General features: G+C 33.4%; 1 protein-coding gene, 1 long non-coding RNA gene and 1 pseudogene across 2 annotated transcripts; all 3 read left to right on the plus strand.

The window, feature by feature from the left end:
- The first annotated feature begins 549 nt into the window (after positions 1 to 549).
- On the plus strand, positions 550 to 1113 carry LOC120211329 (secreted RxLR effector protein 161-like). The gene has a single exon (XM_039209892.1). The coding sequence runs from the start codon at positions 550 to 552 to the stop codon at positions 1111 to 1113; it is 564 nt and encodes a 187-aa protein (XP_039065823.1).
- A 2254-nt stretch (positions 1114 to 3367) lies between these two features.
- Positions 3368 to 4277, plus strand: LOC120211482. Its single transcript, XR_005524602.1, has 3 exons — positions 3368 to 3444; positions 3579 to 3646; positions 4254 to 4277. It is a non-coding gene; the product is annotated as an uncharacterized LOC120211482 (long non-coding RNA).
- A 253-nt stretch (positions 4278 to 4530) lies between these two features.
- On the plus strand, positions 4531 to 5901 carry LOC120211480 (annotated as a pseudogene).
- Positions 5902 to 16478: the final 10577 nt, after the last annotated feature.

A 16478-nucleotide genomic window follows, 5' to 3' on the forward strand; every position in this document is an offset into this window, starting at 1 on the left:
TGCTTCACTGCATAACCAAATCAAAAACCAAAAGAAAAGAAAAAGAATTGGATTGATTCAAATGAAAAAAAGGGTAAACTATCTATTTGGTCACCTACCTATTACTTGATTTCTGTTTTTTTAAACATACTTAAAGTTACATTTTAGTTCTGTTTTGCTCACTCACTATTAAAATATTAACGTTAATATTGACGTGTCATTACAAGCTAATATCGCATCAGCATTGAAAATTATTAAAAAATGTCAAGTCGACATCATTGTTAATTTTTTAACTACGTCTTTAGGATATAATTCATCTCGTGCAGATAATTCGCTGTTCATTTATACTGCTGATGCTATTGTGACTTAGGTTGCAGTTTATGTTGATGACATATTAGTTACAGAGTCTTCGAAAGTGCATATTCAAGGTGTTATAGATGGTTTGTATAATAAGTTCTCTAAGGATCTTGGTCTTGTGCATTATTTCTTGGGAATAGAAGTAGTTCACACTGCTGCTGGAATTTTCTTAATCAAAGGAAATATGTGGAAGAATTGCTGGAGAAGTACAACATGTTCTCTGCCAAGGCTGTAGATACACCCATTCCAGTTGCTCCAAAGTTAAGTAAGGTGGATGCTGGAACTTGTGTTGATGCTCAAAGGCATCGAAGTGCTGTTGGGGCGTTGTTGTATGTCTGTCACACGAGACCTGACATAGCGTTTGCCGTTCATAAAGTGGCGCAATTTATGCTACAACCCTGTGAGGCACACTGGACAGCAGTTAAACGCATTTTTCGTTATCTTAAAGGCACTTTAGACTTTGGTTTGTGCATTGCTCCTCAACATGGTCCTATCTCATTTCGAGCCTTCACTGATGCTGATTGGGAAAATGACCCAGATAACAGGCGCTCAATCTCGGGTTACTGCCTCTTTCTTGAAAATCATTTGGTGTTCTGGAATTCAAGGAAACAGAGGTCGGTGTCCAGGTCAACAGCTGAAGCAGAGTATAAGAGTCTTGCGGATGCCACTTCTGAAGTTGTTTGGACGAAATCTTTACCGGCTGATATGGGAGTTCGATTTGATCATCCTCCGACGATTTGGTGTGACAATACCAGCACCGTTGCTATGGTAGAGTAAAAGAATAAAATTTATTCTTTTAACCACTGAGAGAATTTTGGTCGTGTTATTGATATTTTAAAATATATAAATATAATATTTTAATTTTTTATTATTTACTTGAGTCGATGTTAACATGTATGTATATTTTTAGGGCATTATTCGTGTAATTTTTATGAGAAAACATATTTCTATCATATTTGGCTAGCAATGCGGATTTGAGAAAAACGATTCCCACGTAAGAGAAATTTTTTTTAGTTGACATTCTAAATAATTTAAATAGTATCTTATTAATTACTTAAAAATAACTATAAAAATTAAATTCCAATAATTAAATCAAATAATAAATATGGTTATCAATGGGATGGGCATGGTCGGATCGATTGGATTTTCGGTCCACTCTACTAAATTCGAAAATTATAAATCATCCACCTGACCTGAAAAATATATACCTTTCACCTAAAAATATTATTTTTATTCAATAAAAATAAGAATTTAGTTGAAAGAAAATAATATATAGATGGGTATATTGCAATTATCCCTAAATATATATGGTAAAATAATATTTTTTTTCGGGTCGGATATTTTTTACCCTAAATCTGAACCTGACCCAACCCGAACATAACCTTAAAAAATCCGATCCGAATCTAAATTTTTAAAAAAATCCAACCTAATTAGGTTAGGTCAAGTTAAAACTCGTCGGGTTCGGTTTCATGTCCATCCTTATCATTTGCATAAATACGGACGTTATTGGTATTAGGAAATCAACCTTCTCGTATTATTATAGTTACTTCACACCATATGATAAAATTATGGCAAAAAACAAGTGCTTTTAGAACATTTAAAAAATCAATAGATCACATATTTAATATGAAATCATCTACCGATAAATTCCCATAAATAAATGGGGATTTTGAATTAATTATTGATATTTGATCTATTGATTAATTAATTTAAATCGGGTACTATAGAGACAAAACCAATACTTATTGTCTCCTATAAATTAATCCTTTTATCCAACTTGTTTTAGAACATAACAACCACACCAAGTTCAGTGCAAAAGGTCAGAAAAAAAATCATGAAGAAGTCAATTGCCTTTGCCTTGTGCTTTTGCTAGCTTAGTTCTCTCCTTCTCTTTCCCAAGGTATTCTCTTATACATGTATTAATTCTAAAACAAATTAAAGGCCAAATTCAATGGATTCATGTCACTGTGATTAATGAGATTTGGTAATTTTTGCAGGTGCCCGATTGAGGTAACAATTGATGGACCTCCATGTGGCGAAAATGGCAAGTGGGACTGTCTTCAACTGATGATTCAAAGGTTTGGGGCTGCATCAAATCCCAACACATGTTCTTGTACCACTTTGCCAAATCTTCAACGCACCTGTGATTGCATTAAGCTTTGTTAAAACTAAATTAGTGCTTGTAATAGTTCTCTTAGTCATATGCTTTGCTCTAATTTAGTTAGTTTAAAATAATATCATCTGTCTGCTTTCAAATAAACTATGCATTTGTCATTAGGGAAATATTTCCACCATCGATATCGTTTGGTTTGTGCTAATAACCCGAATTTGTTGGTATAAAAGTGTTCCGATGTTGTTAATTTTAACAATATTTTTTTGAATAGTATAGGTTAGGGTTGAGCACCGTAATTGAAAAGATTGAAAATTTGATCGAGACAAATTATGTGGTTCAATTTGATTTGAATTAAACTAAACCGTAAAATTAAACTAAACCGAAAATCATAATTTTTATATTTTTTTTGTTTTAATTTCCAAAAAAAAGCCGTAAAATGTGGTTTTGTCCATCTTTTATTGGAAAACTGAATCATACCGAATCGAATACACCCTAGTCTGGACAATGTAGTATTTGTTCAGAATATTTCTTAGACATTTACAATGTGTACATACTATGTAGACATAATTGTTTGAATCTAAAACTTTTAGGGAAAATAACACTTCCTCGACTATCATGCACTCGATGAATTCTTGTATTATTAAATTTAAAATCTAAGACTAATAGCAAATTAAATGAAAAAAAAATGTAATTCATGAGATGAATTTAACAATTTTTTTAATTAAAAAAAAACAGTTGCGAAATCTACTCAAAACTCTTCAAGTAATAAAAGGTTCTCAAAGATAGACTCCGTTATAAAATGAAAAAAGAAACAAAATAATAAAATTACTGGAGTATCCCTAGAAAACGGAAGGCTTAAGAAAAACCCTCACACGTCTACCCTATATATATTGGACCCCTCCCAAGCACAAAATCATATCTTCATACGTCAGAAGTTTTCTGAAAACCTTTCATAATATTCCGTAGCCTTTTCCTTTCTTTGCTTTCGTTGCCGTGTAAGTATTTCTTTTTTTCCTCTGCTACTTTTGATGATTCGATGATAATGTTCTTTGAATACAAGAGAATCATCGATTCTCTCTCTTGATTTTCACATTGTTTTTATCGATTCTGTTTTCGCGTTTGTTATTAGGATCTGAGCAGAGGTTGATCGTCGAGGTTTTTATCATCAGTTGATCCTGGCATTCTTATTTTTGAATCGTGAGTATCGGTTTCCGATCTTTTTATGATGCGATTTATGATTTTTTATTGTTGCTGTTGTTATTGTGTAGGAGATGAATTACCTTCGCAAACGATAATAAATTAATAATATTAAAGGATGTGATTTTGCTTTTATCAAATAAAAATTAGTATAGGTTAAATTAGAAAATAACAATATTCTATTTATTTATCTGGATGAATAAGATTGTTATATTTGTTCTTGTGCATCTTGTACTCTCTATTTTTATATTATTAATTTTAAAGAATCTTGGATGGTAGCGTCTATTGCTTTTTCTTTTCTTTTCTTTTTTTGGAAGAAAGGCAATCGTTTTATTTTTTGGTTAATTTTTATGATATCTGAGGTTGGAGCGTAATTATGCTGTGATTTTCTATCTAGATACCTGAATACGTCATATATATTGTTTCATGATTTCCTGTATGCTCGAAATTATGTTTTGCTTCATGATTTTCTCGATGCTTGAATGCATATATAATTCATGATTATTATTATTTTTGAAGTCTGATTGTTTCTGTTAAAGAATTATTTCTTGATTTTCCTTATTTACGTGTTGAATCTATATGTTCTGTTTTTTTCATGGTGATTTAGGTGTGACTGAATGATCCATGGAGTCTAAAGGCGGGAAAAAGAAGTCTAGTAGTAGTACGGCCTTAGTCTACGAAGCTCCTCTCGGTTACATCATTGAAGACGTCCGACCAAACGGTGGTATTAAGAAGTTCAGATCTGCTGCTTACTCCAACGTAAGTACTTGGCGTATCTTCGAATTTTTCTGATCATGGAGAAGGCAATTGGATTTCAATGGCGTGAATTGTTTGATAATGATCTTTTGTTTTCCTTGTTTTTTGCAGTGCGCTCGCAAGCCATCCTGATATTCCTTTCTGAAGTTTACCCTTACTGACCACTGTTAGTGGTCTATTTATTTTATTGCTTTTACTAGTTAGTTATTAGATTTATTTCTTTGGCCGTCTTCCTCCTCCACTCTCCTTGTGTCTGTTTCCTTTGCAAAAGTGATTCTGAGAAAATCTGCTGCTGTTATTGTGCTCCATTGTCACAATGGCGGTTTCTGCGATCGGATTCGAAGGTTACGAAAAGAGGCTTGAGATTTCCTTCTTTGAGCCTGATTCTGTTATTGATGTCGAACGAAAGAGTCTTCGATCTTTGTCGAGAGAGCAGCTGGATGAGATTCTAACCCCAGCTGAGTGCACCATTGTTTCTTCGCTATCGAACGAACTTGTGGACTCCTATGTCCTTTCTGAGTCGAGCCTCTTTGTCTATCCTTTCAAGATCATCATCAAAACCTGTGGCACAACGAAGCTACTTCTAGCAATCCCACCTATCTTGAAGTTGGCTGGCAGCCTTTCGCTTACCGTCAAATCTGTTCGGTACACTCGTGGAAGCTTCATCTTCCCTGCTGCTCAGCCGTATCCTCATCGGTACTTCACTGAAGAAGTTGCGATTCTCGATAGCTATTTCGGGAAGCTTTCTGGTAGCAGAGCTTGTGTAATGGGTGGGAGCGATGAAAAACAGAAATGGCATGTTTACTCTGCCTCTGCTGAATCTGTTAACAACACCAATTCCCCAACTTACACTCTAGAGATGTGCATGACTGGCTTGGACAGCGAAATGGCTTCAGTTTTCTACAAAGACCAATCGAACTCGGCTGCTTCGATGACTATTACTTCTGGCATAAGGAACATCCTTCCAGACTCTGATATATGCGATTTCGAGTTTGAACCCTGCGGTTACTCAATGAATTCAATAGAATCCGATGCCATTTCGACCATTCACGTTACACCCGAAGACGGGTTTAGCTACGCAAGCTTTGAATCCGTCGGCTATGATCTGAATAAATTGAACCTGAACCAATTGGTGGATAGAGTGTTGGTCTGCTTTGAACCAAGTGAATTCTCTGTTGCTGTTCACGTCGATGGCGACGCCGGTCCCCTCTCGAGAAAATATGTTCGTTGAATATAAAGGATACCGTTGCGGGGAGAGGAGCATCGAAGAGCTCGGTACTGGGGGTTCCATCATTTACCAGAAGTTCAACGCCATCGGTATTTGTGGATCACCTAGATCAACTCTGAGATGCCGCTGGGAAGAGGAAGAACTATTAATAACGGCTTAATTCCAATAATATAGTATTACGCTTGCTTATAATAACTAAATAAATTGCTTCTCAAGGCACTGCCTGGTGAGATAGCACGGTGTTTTCGTGTTTTACCGAGTCTTTTGCCATGCTGTGGCAACCTGAGACTTGCTACTGTCATCTGTAGGCAGATTATGGGAGCTTCTCCTCTTGCTTTTATATAATATGAAATAAATATGGGTACTTTACTATAATATTCTTATGCTTACAGTATGTATTAGTACTCGGATTTGGTTCAACCAATGATTATCAAATTTTGCACGGGTTGGCCAAATTTTCGGTGTTGATTGGTAAATGGTTTTGATTAGAGAGTGGATGGGTTATTGCGTGTTTAGGGGAGATTCGAGTTATCGAAAAGGCAAGCTGGCTAACTTTGACGAGCGGCGACAAAGGAGAATTAAAAGGTGTTATGAAAATGTAGCCTTTCTAATTGATATCCATAAAACAAATCTTAGGATCTGATGATGTCTGCCGGCCATTGAAATACATGAAAAATAAGCTTTGTTATTGAGCAACAATTAGGGACTGAGTTTTTAACCCATGTGAATTCGATATATATATATATATATATATATATATTCGAATTCAAAATATTTCACTTGATATGAATTATGATTTATTTTTACGGTAAATTCATATTTAAAAGATTCAACTCAACAATATACATATGAAAAAATTATTTTGTTTGGTGAGATAGGATCTATTAAAATAGGTACATAGAAGAGATCGATTAAAAAATATAGAGAGAGAGAGATCAGTTTAAAAAAAGTACAAATATTTTTTTTAATTTGTTAATTGAGTCTTGGTATTGGAATTTAGAGATTGTATCTTAAAATTAATCAGTTAGTATTGTTGGTAATTTTGATTTGACCAATTATTATAAGTAGTGATGATACTTTTAGTATATATTATTATGTCTTTGTTTATAAAATTTTTATTTTATAAATAATTAAAAGAAACATGGAAAATATACTTCTGTTTGTAGAAATTATAATATATTTTTCGTCGTTAGCTCTGAAAAATAGCTTAATGTATCTTTTGGCTTCTGACTTAAACTTTAATAAACAATTTGGCCCCTTAACTTTTTTTTTGTAATTTGCCCCCTGACTCTTTTCTGATACAATTTAACCACTAATTTGGCTTTAATTGCAGTTTGGCCCCTTTTTTTGAAATCCATGGAGCATTAGGTTCCCTCCTTTTCAGTGTAGTTTTGAATCACTACTTCAAAGTTCATCCAGTACTGCACCTGTGTTTTTACATTTGCCGACCGTCAGTGTCTGAACACCGGAGGAATCGAAGACATTGATGTTTTGTCTATGCCGGGGTGTGATCGACTGCTTTGATCAACAGGCTTTAAGCATGAAGGTAACTCCTTGAAAAAGCTCACAATGTCGTTTTGACCCCTTTGGTTTTGAATGTTCAAAGTTGCCTGAGTTCGGACCAATATTGTCACCACCCCCAATGTGCCATAATCTAAAATTATGTTACACTGGATGTTGAGTAATTATTTCGGTTGTTGAACTTTTGAAAGATATAAATGGTCATTAAATTATTGAATTGTTATAAAATGGTCACCACGGCGTTATAATAATTGTAAAAAGTCCTTTTGTACTGGGTTCAAATAATTTTAAGGATCAGTTTGTAATAATTTGATAAAATTAAAGATCATTTTATAATCATTCGATGACGATGACTTTAATGTTCGCTTTGTAATTTTAAACTTTAGTGACCGAAACAATCACCCTAAATCCGAACAAGATCCTTTCAGACAACGAAATCTGTAACCTTTCTTTTTGATTTTGAAGCAACATCGTCCCTTTTTTAAAAGACGCACCTAAATCGCATCAAATAAAAAAAAAGACTTTTAACAAAGTTGCTTCACAATTCAATTCCCCCTCGGCAAAAATTTTTTGACGTAAGAAGTTTCTATATTTCATTGTCGACAGTTGTGTTCCACATCAGATAAATCTCCAATATCCACCAAGGTTTTAGGCGTAAATGGTGACTAGGGCCGTAAACGAGTCGACTTTGAGTATTGCTAAGTTCGATTTGATTATAAAACTTTAAAATGAAATTTGACTCTGTTCGAACACTTACGAGTCTAAAATTTTTAAACTTGACTTGAATTCGAAATCATGATTTGAAGCTCATAAAAATTTGAAAAAGATCGAAATGGGGAAAAAAAATTTAAACTTAACTCGATTGAAGCATCAAACTCAAACTCGAATATGAAACTTAATTACATTAAAAGCTTATATCAATTTAAAAAAAATAAACACATAAATATTAATATTATTAATAATTTATTTTTAAAAACAAAATCTTAATATATTAAATTATATTTTCGAGTTGGTGACGAGCTTTTCGAATCAAATATCAAGTTGTTCGTTTTGACTCGTTAAGAACTCGAATTAAGTATTTATCGAATTTTGATCGAGTTGATCTCGAATAATTCATGATCTATATCGTCTCATTCACACTCTTAATAGTAACAGTTCCACTTCCATTATTTTTGTCTGCAAAATCAAAATTTGATAATAAATCCGATATCAACTCGACTTTAGATATAATCAGAACTCATACGACTATCGTATATCCAACATCTAATGCCAAAACATGGTGAGATAAATACCCCACCAGGTGCAGTACTTCTAGGATTCTGTTTGAGAGCGGAGATCTTTGTTTTCTATCAATTTGTTTGCATTGCCAATATATATTATATATATATATATATATATATATATATATATATAATTGCTTTATGAGTGAGTTATTTTTGTCTGCTTTTGGTTCTTTTCCTAATGCATCTAAAACAGGTGCAATCAAATCATTGTAAACAGTGGTTCTTCAGACAAGACATCCTCCTGTAAAGGAATTAAACAGCAAAAAATGTTTGGGTTAATCTCTTTCAAAGTCCCCAAACTATCTTTCCTATTTAGAATTGGTGTTTAGATTTTAAAATATTCAAATTGATTTTAAAGTATCTTATTTTATCAGTCGTGTCCTCTCATCAACATAATCATAAGGAACGGAGCCACCAAGAGTTTAATAGAGGCTGTACCTTTAAATTTTATAGTATGATAACAATTTAGTTCATTTTCAATTTAGTATTTTAATTTTTATATTTAAATACTTAATAAGTCCTTGTTCTTTTGATGTAAAGCAATTTAGTATCTCTTGATATTTAATTCTAGACTCGTTCATGATAACCGTCAATTTCTAACAGTATTTATCAATCCAAACTTGACATAAAACATATTCAAAATATGTAGATTAAACTATAAACATTTACGTACTTATCGTATTGACTGTTTAGATCTAAAATGTTACACAAAATATAGTATCAATGTAATTTAGGAGGTTTCTTACGCGTCAAATCCAAGTTGACATGCAATAAGTACACATGACCCGCATATGTTAACTATACTTGCATCAAATGTGAGCATGCATTAGAATTCCGATATTTGTCGAGTGATAAAGGATACTCATATTATTTCAGTTTGTGTGAATTCGATTCCTAACATTTGTCATAAAATGTAATATCTCTACTTAACAAAAAAAATGTGAGCATGCATTTATGATTCAATCTAATATCTATTCTCAGTCATCCATTGTGTTCATCTAAAATCAAATTTTGACCTTCAAAACTCTTTGGTTTAAGTACTTCTTAAGTCCTTATGAAATTTACCTCCTCAATAATTGTATATGTATACCTTCGTTGTTCACTCCTTGTTACACCCTGCTGCAATGGCTGTGAAATTTTCTTTCCCATTTTTCTTAACAACTTTCCTAGCAGCCAAACAAGAGGTGGGATATAGAAAATCCTTTTTCTTCTCTGTTTACGGGATGTTGGTGTAGCAGATGGCCGTTGCTTTCATTCACACATCTTTATGTTAGGTGGTATTGATATATATATAAAAAAGGGGTCATATCTGCACTACGTAAAGTGAAAAAGCATGGGTTGCGTGCGAGGTATCCTAAGCTTTTAAGGGGCACTTTTGTTAAGGGAATTTGTTCTGTTGTCCCCTCCAACTTTTTCAATGATGAAAGACTAGTAAAAAAATGAGGGTTAATTCAACTCGGAGCGGTTTTGCATTCTAATCGTATGCAATATTTTTATCTATCGTGTTTAAAAAAGGGAGGAAAGCTTATCGATATTCTTCAAATAGGCTTTAGTTGAGATCCGATTTGACATTTAACGTTTAAATCAAGGACTAGTTTGATGTAAAGACCTGATTGGTGATAGGAAATCGATTCTACGAGGACTTAATTAGAATGTTTTGAAGTTTGAAGACTAATTTAGAATTTAAATCATGGTCAGGGACATCTACCGTGTTTAAAAAGGGGGAAAGCTTATCGATATTCTTCGAATAGGCTTTAGTTGAGATCTGATTTGATATTTAAGGCTAAAATTAATGATTAGTTTGATAAAAAGACCTGATTGGTGATAGGAAATTGATTATATGAGGACTTTATTATAATGCTTTAAAGTTTGAAGACTAATTTAGAATTTAAATTATGGGTCAGTGACATCCAGTGTAATTAACCCAAATCTTTAAGGAGGGCCTTAAGATTTGTGGTTTTTTTTATGATATTTTGTGTGATGTAATATTAACACATTCTACATGTTCATGCCTGAGAGATTTGAAATAAGCTCTGAATTCTTATTTTCCTGAGTGACTCTCCAACCACAACAACATTGAAATGTACACGACACGTGACACCGATGCTTACACGACCCGATTCGTAATTTAATGAAAATGTATATATTTTTTGAATTATATATTATGATATATTCAACGAATCGAATAGAGTAAGGAAATACGAGATGGGGTCATGGAGTGTCATCTATTTTGGAGGCTTGATAATGTCTTCTTTATGCCTTTAAGGGACAAACCCAATGCTAAATTCATGTGACTTTGGTCATTTAGTGTACAAATTATTCCAAAGGAGAGTTGTAGGGTTGTGGCTCTTCTATTCAAGCATACCCAAGTGGAATAAAAAAGAGCAATAATTCCCTACTCATTTGTCGTATCATTTTCCATTTGGATCATATGGTCAAACTTCCTTTTTCTTGTAGTCCCACTTTGCTTGACTCCTTTTGGCCTCCAACACCCTGCCTCCCACTTCCTTCTTCATTTGCCAACTCAATGCCATTAGATCAATGGGAACCCTAGGACTCTTTTTCTTGTTACGTTGTGTTTATTGATGTTCCTTTATAGTTTCTCGAAATTTTTAGAATGTTATATTCTCTGACTAATTATGGTCTTTTTACATTACATGATCAATGATAAGTTGACGTGATCTATCAATTAAATATATTATTTGACAATCGACATCCTGCCAATATATAAATAGTCATCATCACCTTAGATTTGAAATTAACACTAAAAGCTTATATATAAATAAGCGTGCAACTAGACAAGGTCCTCTCGACGATTCAACTTGTCCATTATTTCTTTTCTCTACATTGAATAATTATCCGTAGAATTCTTCATCAAAATCGAAAGAAACAAACCACAAAAATTATCCAAATTTCATTTCTCCTACCTATACTAGCCATGGTGAGTCTATATACTTGAAACGTCTATTTTTATGCAAGAACAACGGTTTGGATTGGTCTTGAAGTAAGATGTTCCTATCAAGTGGGTATCCTTTGTAGTAAACCTTTCATGTCTTAAAATCATGATGAATTTGCACCAAGCAAGTGATTTCCCTTTGAGAATTCAAAGTTTTGGGGGGGGGGGGAATTGTAAAAATGAAATCAACCATATTTGATGGGGTCTTCATTGCACGTGTATCGAAAATAAGCCATCATCACCTTTGCTTCTAATATCATGATTTCAATTTTGTTAAAGTTTTACGAATCGAATTATCTTAGTAATTAAAAGAATTATTATTTTTTATAGATATTATGGTTTTGAGGATCATTGATTGCAGCAGGGTGATTGAGCGTTCATTATCAAATGGTTGAGAGTATTTAGAACATATACTTCTTTGTAATCACATTAGCTTAATCTAATTTTTTTGTTAAATCTAATTACGTGAAATTGCAGTCTAATTTAAGGTTAAAAATTATTTATAATGATTTATTAGTAGTAGACCGAGAAAATAATATATGATTCAAAGATGATATAAAATATAAAACATTTATAGTAACGTATTTATTAACATTGAAGTGTGGTGAGATAACTCGATTACATCTAGACAAAGATGAGTATTTAATTAAGTTGAGTTCAATCGAGTTTAAATTTGTAAGTTAGTCGAGAACTCGATTACATCTAGGCAAGGATGAGTATTTAATTAAGTTAAGTTCTATTTTATAATTTAAATTTTATTTTAAAAATTTAGTCGTAACAATTTGAATTATTCGAGTTTATGTTTAAATTTAATTGTAAATGGTTAAAATGTTAAGGTACTAATTGGTTTGATGTAAATAACTTTCTATAACCATATACAATATACATATATTTATTTAGAGTTAATTGCATTATATGCCTTAAACTATGTCTCTCATTTCAAATTAGTCCTTAAACTTTAAATATTTCAATTTCATCCTTCAACTATGATTTTATTGTAAATTAGTCCTTAAACTTTTGAACAACCTAATTTCATCCCCAAACTATGAATTTCATTCTAAATTGGTCCCTAAACTTTTAGATCTTTCAATTTCATCGCCAAATTCATCCAAATATGTTGAAACATTTTAATATTTCGATATAACAAATTAAGTTAAATGGATTTTAAGATTTTCCAAATGATTTTCTAAGTATATTCGATATAACTATTCGAATATCAAACATTACTCCAAATATTTCAAAAATCATTTTTGATCCTTACTTAAGTGTAAAATTAAGTTTTAATCATAAAACAATTTCAAAATATTTTACAAGTATTTCGAACCAATTCAAAGCCAAAAAATTCCAGATTGCTCAGAGGGAACCGATTCCCCCCATAGGAGGAACCGATTCCCCCCTGAATGGTTTGGCTCCGAGATTCCAGAATGCTCGGAGGGAACCGATTCCCCCCAAGGGGTACCGATTCCCCCCTGTTCACGTCGAAATATTTGAATTTTACACTTAGGGAACCGATTCCCTATGAGAGGGAACCGATTCCCCCCCACGCTCCAAGCTGTTTTATTAAATGTTTTCACACTAAAACGGCTATAATATCTTCTCTAATTATCCCCAACGTTCAGAAGTGATCCAAGGTGTATTTAAGCAAGCTTAGAAGCCATTGATCAATAACAAGAAACATCAAGCAACTAGAATCAAGAGAGAATCAAAGAGAAAGCATCAAACCTCAAGTTTGAGCATTTCAAAGCCCATTTTCATTCAATATTCATTTTGCTTTCAAGAACACTTTTTGTGCTCAATTTTATTCATCTTTGAGTGTTCTTTTCTTTGTTCTAGAATTGTGCAAACATCTTACCTTGTGGGTTTTCTTGTAAGTTTGCAAATTTGTAATCTCTCTTTGAGAAAAGAGTGTTCTCAAGAGTTGGGTATACTCTTGAGGAATTGTAAGGTTATCTCTTTGGCCTCAAAAGAAAGAACAAATTAGTGAATTTGTTGGAAAATCCTTAGTGTGGATAGCTAAGGTAGTGGACGTAGACTTTGTTTGAGAAAGTCGAACCACTGTAAATCGCTGTGCAATTATTTTCAATTTTCTGCAAAAGCTTCCACAAAATTTTTTATTGCCAATTCACCCCCCTTGGCCAATTTCGTCATTCGATTAACTCAACAATTGGCATCAGAGCCTAACTCATTTGAAGGTTTAATCGCCTCTTGAGTCGATCCGGGAAGAGTTACATCGATTACAAAGTCATCAATGGCCTCCACTTCAAACTTCGACTCCGGTCTCGTTCGATGCCCGTCAACAGCCTCCTTTCTTCATGGAGCTAACTACGCCTATTGGAAGAATAGAATGATGTACTTCATTCAAGCAAGTGACATGGGAGCATGGAATGCCGTAGAAGAAGGATACATTAAGCCTATCACTCATCCAAGGTTGTGGAGTGAAGGAGATACTAAACTGTTCCAGCTCAACTCCAAAGCCATCCATATTATCTTTTGTGCTCTTGGACCAGATGAATACGGAAGAGTTTCATCGTGTACACCGCCAAAGAAATGGGACAAGCTTCAAGTCACACTGAAGGTACCGATGAGGTAAAGAAATCAAAAATTAGTATTCTAACGCATAGCTATGAAATTTCAGGATGAAACCAAATGAAGACATCAAAGCTATGACGGATAGATTTTCAACGATTGTCATGGTCTCAAATCATATGAGAGATCATCTCAAATGAAAAGCTTGTGAGGAAGTTAGTCTACTCCCTCCCAAAATCATGGCAATCAAAGAAGACGGCAATCATCGAGTCTAAGGACCTATCGTCCTTAACTCTGAAGAACTTATCGGTTCACTCCTCACTCATGAGATGATGCTTGAAGATGAGGTGGACCTTGATAAAGTTGAAGAGACACCAAAGGGAAGGAGAAGAAGAAAACATTGGAGTTGCTCTCAAATCCACAAAAGATGAGAGTGATTCTAATGATGATGATGATGACGAGGAAATGGCATTGTTTGCCAAACGGTTCAGAAAAATGATGAGACCTTACCAAGGAAGAAAATTCAAACGAAACGAAGGCCTCAAAATGAACCAAAAGAGAAGGACCCAATCATTTGCTATGAATGCAAAAAGCCGGGCATGTCAATATGATTGCCCACATTGAAGAAAAGGGTCAATCAAAGAATAAGCACAAGGCTCATGTGGCTACATGGAGCGATGAAGAAGGTTCCGATGAAGAGGAACAAGAAGTAGCAAACTTGTGCTTGATGGCATTCGGGGAAGATTCTAAGGTAACCTCTAACTCATCCGATTTTGATGATTTATCTATGATGAGCTATTAGAGGAATATAATGGGTTGGCTTCGGACTATGAGAATTATTTTTAAAATATAAAAAATGATGTCAAAGTTGAAAAATGAAAATAAACTCATATCCAAAACCAACAATGATCTTGAAAGTAAAATCAAAGATTTGCAATCAAACTAGAAGAGTTTGAAAAGAAAAATTTAGATTTGCAAAATTTACTTTCAAAGGTCAATGATGATCATCAAAAAATTTGATGATCTTAAACTTCTTTTGATAAGTTGGAACAAAACGTTTTGAAAAAGGAGAAAATTCAAAATCCAACTTTGTTAGAAAAGATTTTAGAAACTACAATCATAGAAATCCTCAACGAACCTTAATGGTAAAATCTTTAGAAGTATATGGGTTCCTAAGGACTCATTACTACTAAAGATAAAGATATCCTACACAAATGGATACCTAAGGGGACTAGGATTTTGGAAACTAATGATATGGACCCAAAGAATTTGGGTACCAAAAATCAAAAATTAATCTATGTTTGTAGGGAAATGAGCATTGCTACAAGGCACGAGAAACAATTCAAATTCATGGTACCTTGATATGGATGCTCAAGACACATGACCGGAGACAAAAGCCGGTTCATAGAGCTTAACGTCAAAAATGGAGGAGAAGTGACTTTTGGTGATAATTCAAAATGTCACATTGAAGTATTGGTACAATAGGTAATACCTCTTCCATACAAAAATGTTTTATATGTGAATGATTAAAGCATAATCTATTGAGTATTAGTCAATTATGCGATAAGGGATTCAATGTCTTATTTGAAATTAATGGTTGTAAAGTCTTGACATTGCATCTAATCGGATTATGCTTGGTTGGTCAGAATAGGAAACATTACATGGTGCATTTAGATTCTATTGATATGACTAATTTATGCCTAGTTGTTAAGGATGAGCATGATAGTTGGTTATGGCATAGGAGACTAGGTCATGCTAGTATGAGTGTTTTGCAACGGTTAATTCAAGGAGACTTAGTAGAGGGTTGCCTAAGCTTAAATTTGATAATGATAAAATCTGTGATGCTTGTGCTAAAGGAAAACAAAAACGAGTTTCTTTTAAATCTATTAATGATGTATCACTAGTAGAGTATACAATTGATCCATTTAGATCTTTTTGGGCCAACTAGAACTACTAGCTTGGAGGAAAACAATATGCATTTGTCTTGGTAGATGACTATTCTAGATACACTTGGGTTCTATTCTTAAGTACTAAAGAAGCATTAGAAAATTTCATCACATTTTCAAAAATAATCCAAAATGAAAAGGTTACTCTATCACTAGTGTTAGAAGTGATCATGGAACTGAATTTGAAAATCTTAGATTTATTGAGTTTTGTAACTCTAATGGTATTAGCCACAATTTTTCAGCATCTAGAACCCCTCAACAAAATGGAGTTGTTGAGAGGAAAATCGAACTTTAGAAGAAATTGCTAGAACCATGCTTTGTGAAAATAATTTGCCAAAATATTTTTGGGCGGAAGCCACAAATACCGCTGTTGTTGTAAATCGAGTAATGATTAGGCCAATTTTAAAGAAAACTCCATATGAAATTCTCAAAATAAAAAGCCTAACATTAGCTATTTTCATCCTTTTGGATGTAAATGTTTCGTTTTAAACACGGTAAAGAAAATCTTGGTAAATTTGATGCTAAAAGTGATGAAGGAATTTTTCTGGGTTATTCCTTAAATTCTAAAGCTTATCGTGTATTTAATAAAAGAACTTTAGTGTAGAAGAGTCTATAC

The sequence above is a fragment of the Hibiscus syriacus genome, unplaced genomic scaffold (genome assembly GCF_006381635.1).
Source record: "Hibiscus syriacus cultivar Baekdansim isolate YM2019G1 unplaced genomic scaffold, ASM638163v2 tig00109972_pilon, whole genome shotgun sequence".
Taxonomy (NCBI): Eukaryota; Viridiplantae; Streptophyta; class Magnoliopsida; order Malvales; family Malvaceae; genus Hibiscus; species Hibiscus syriacus.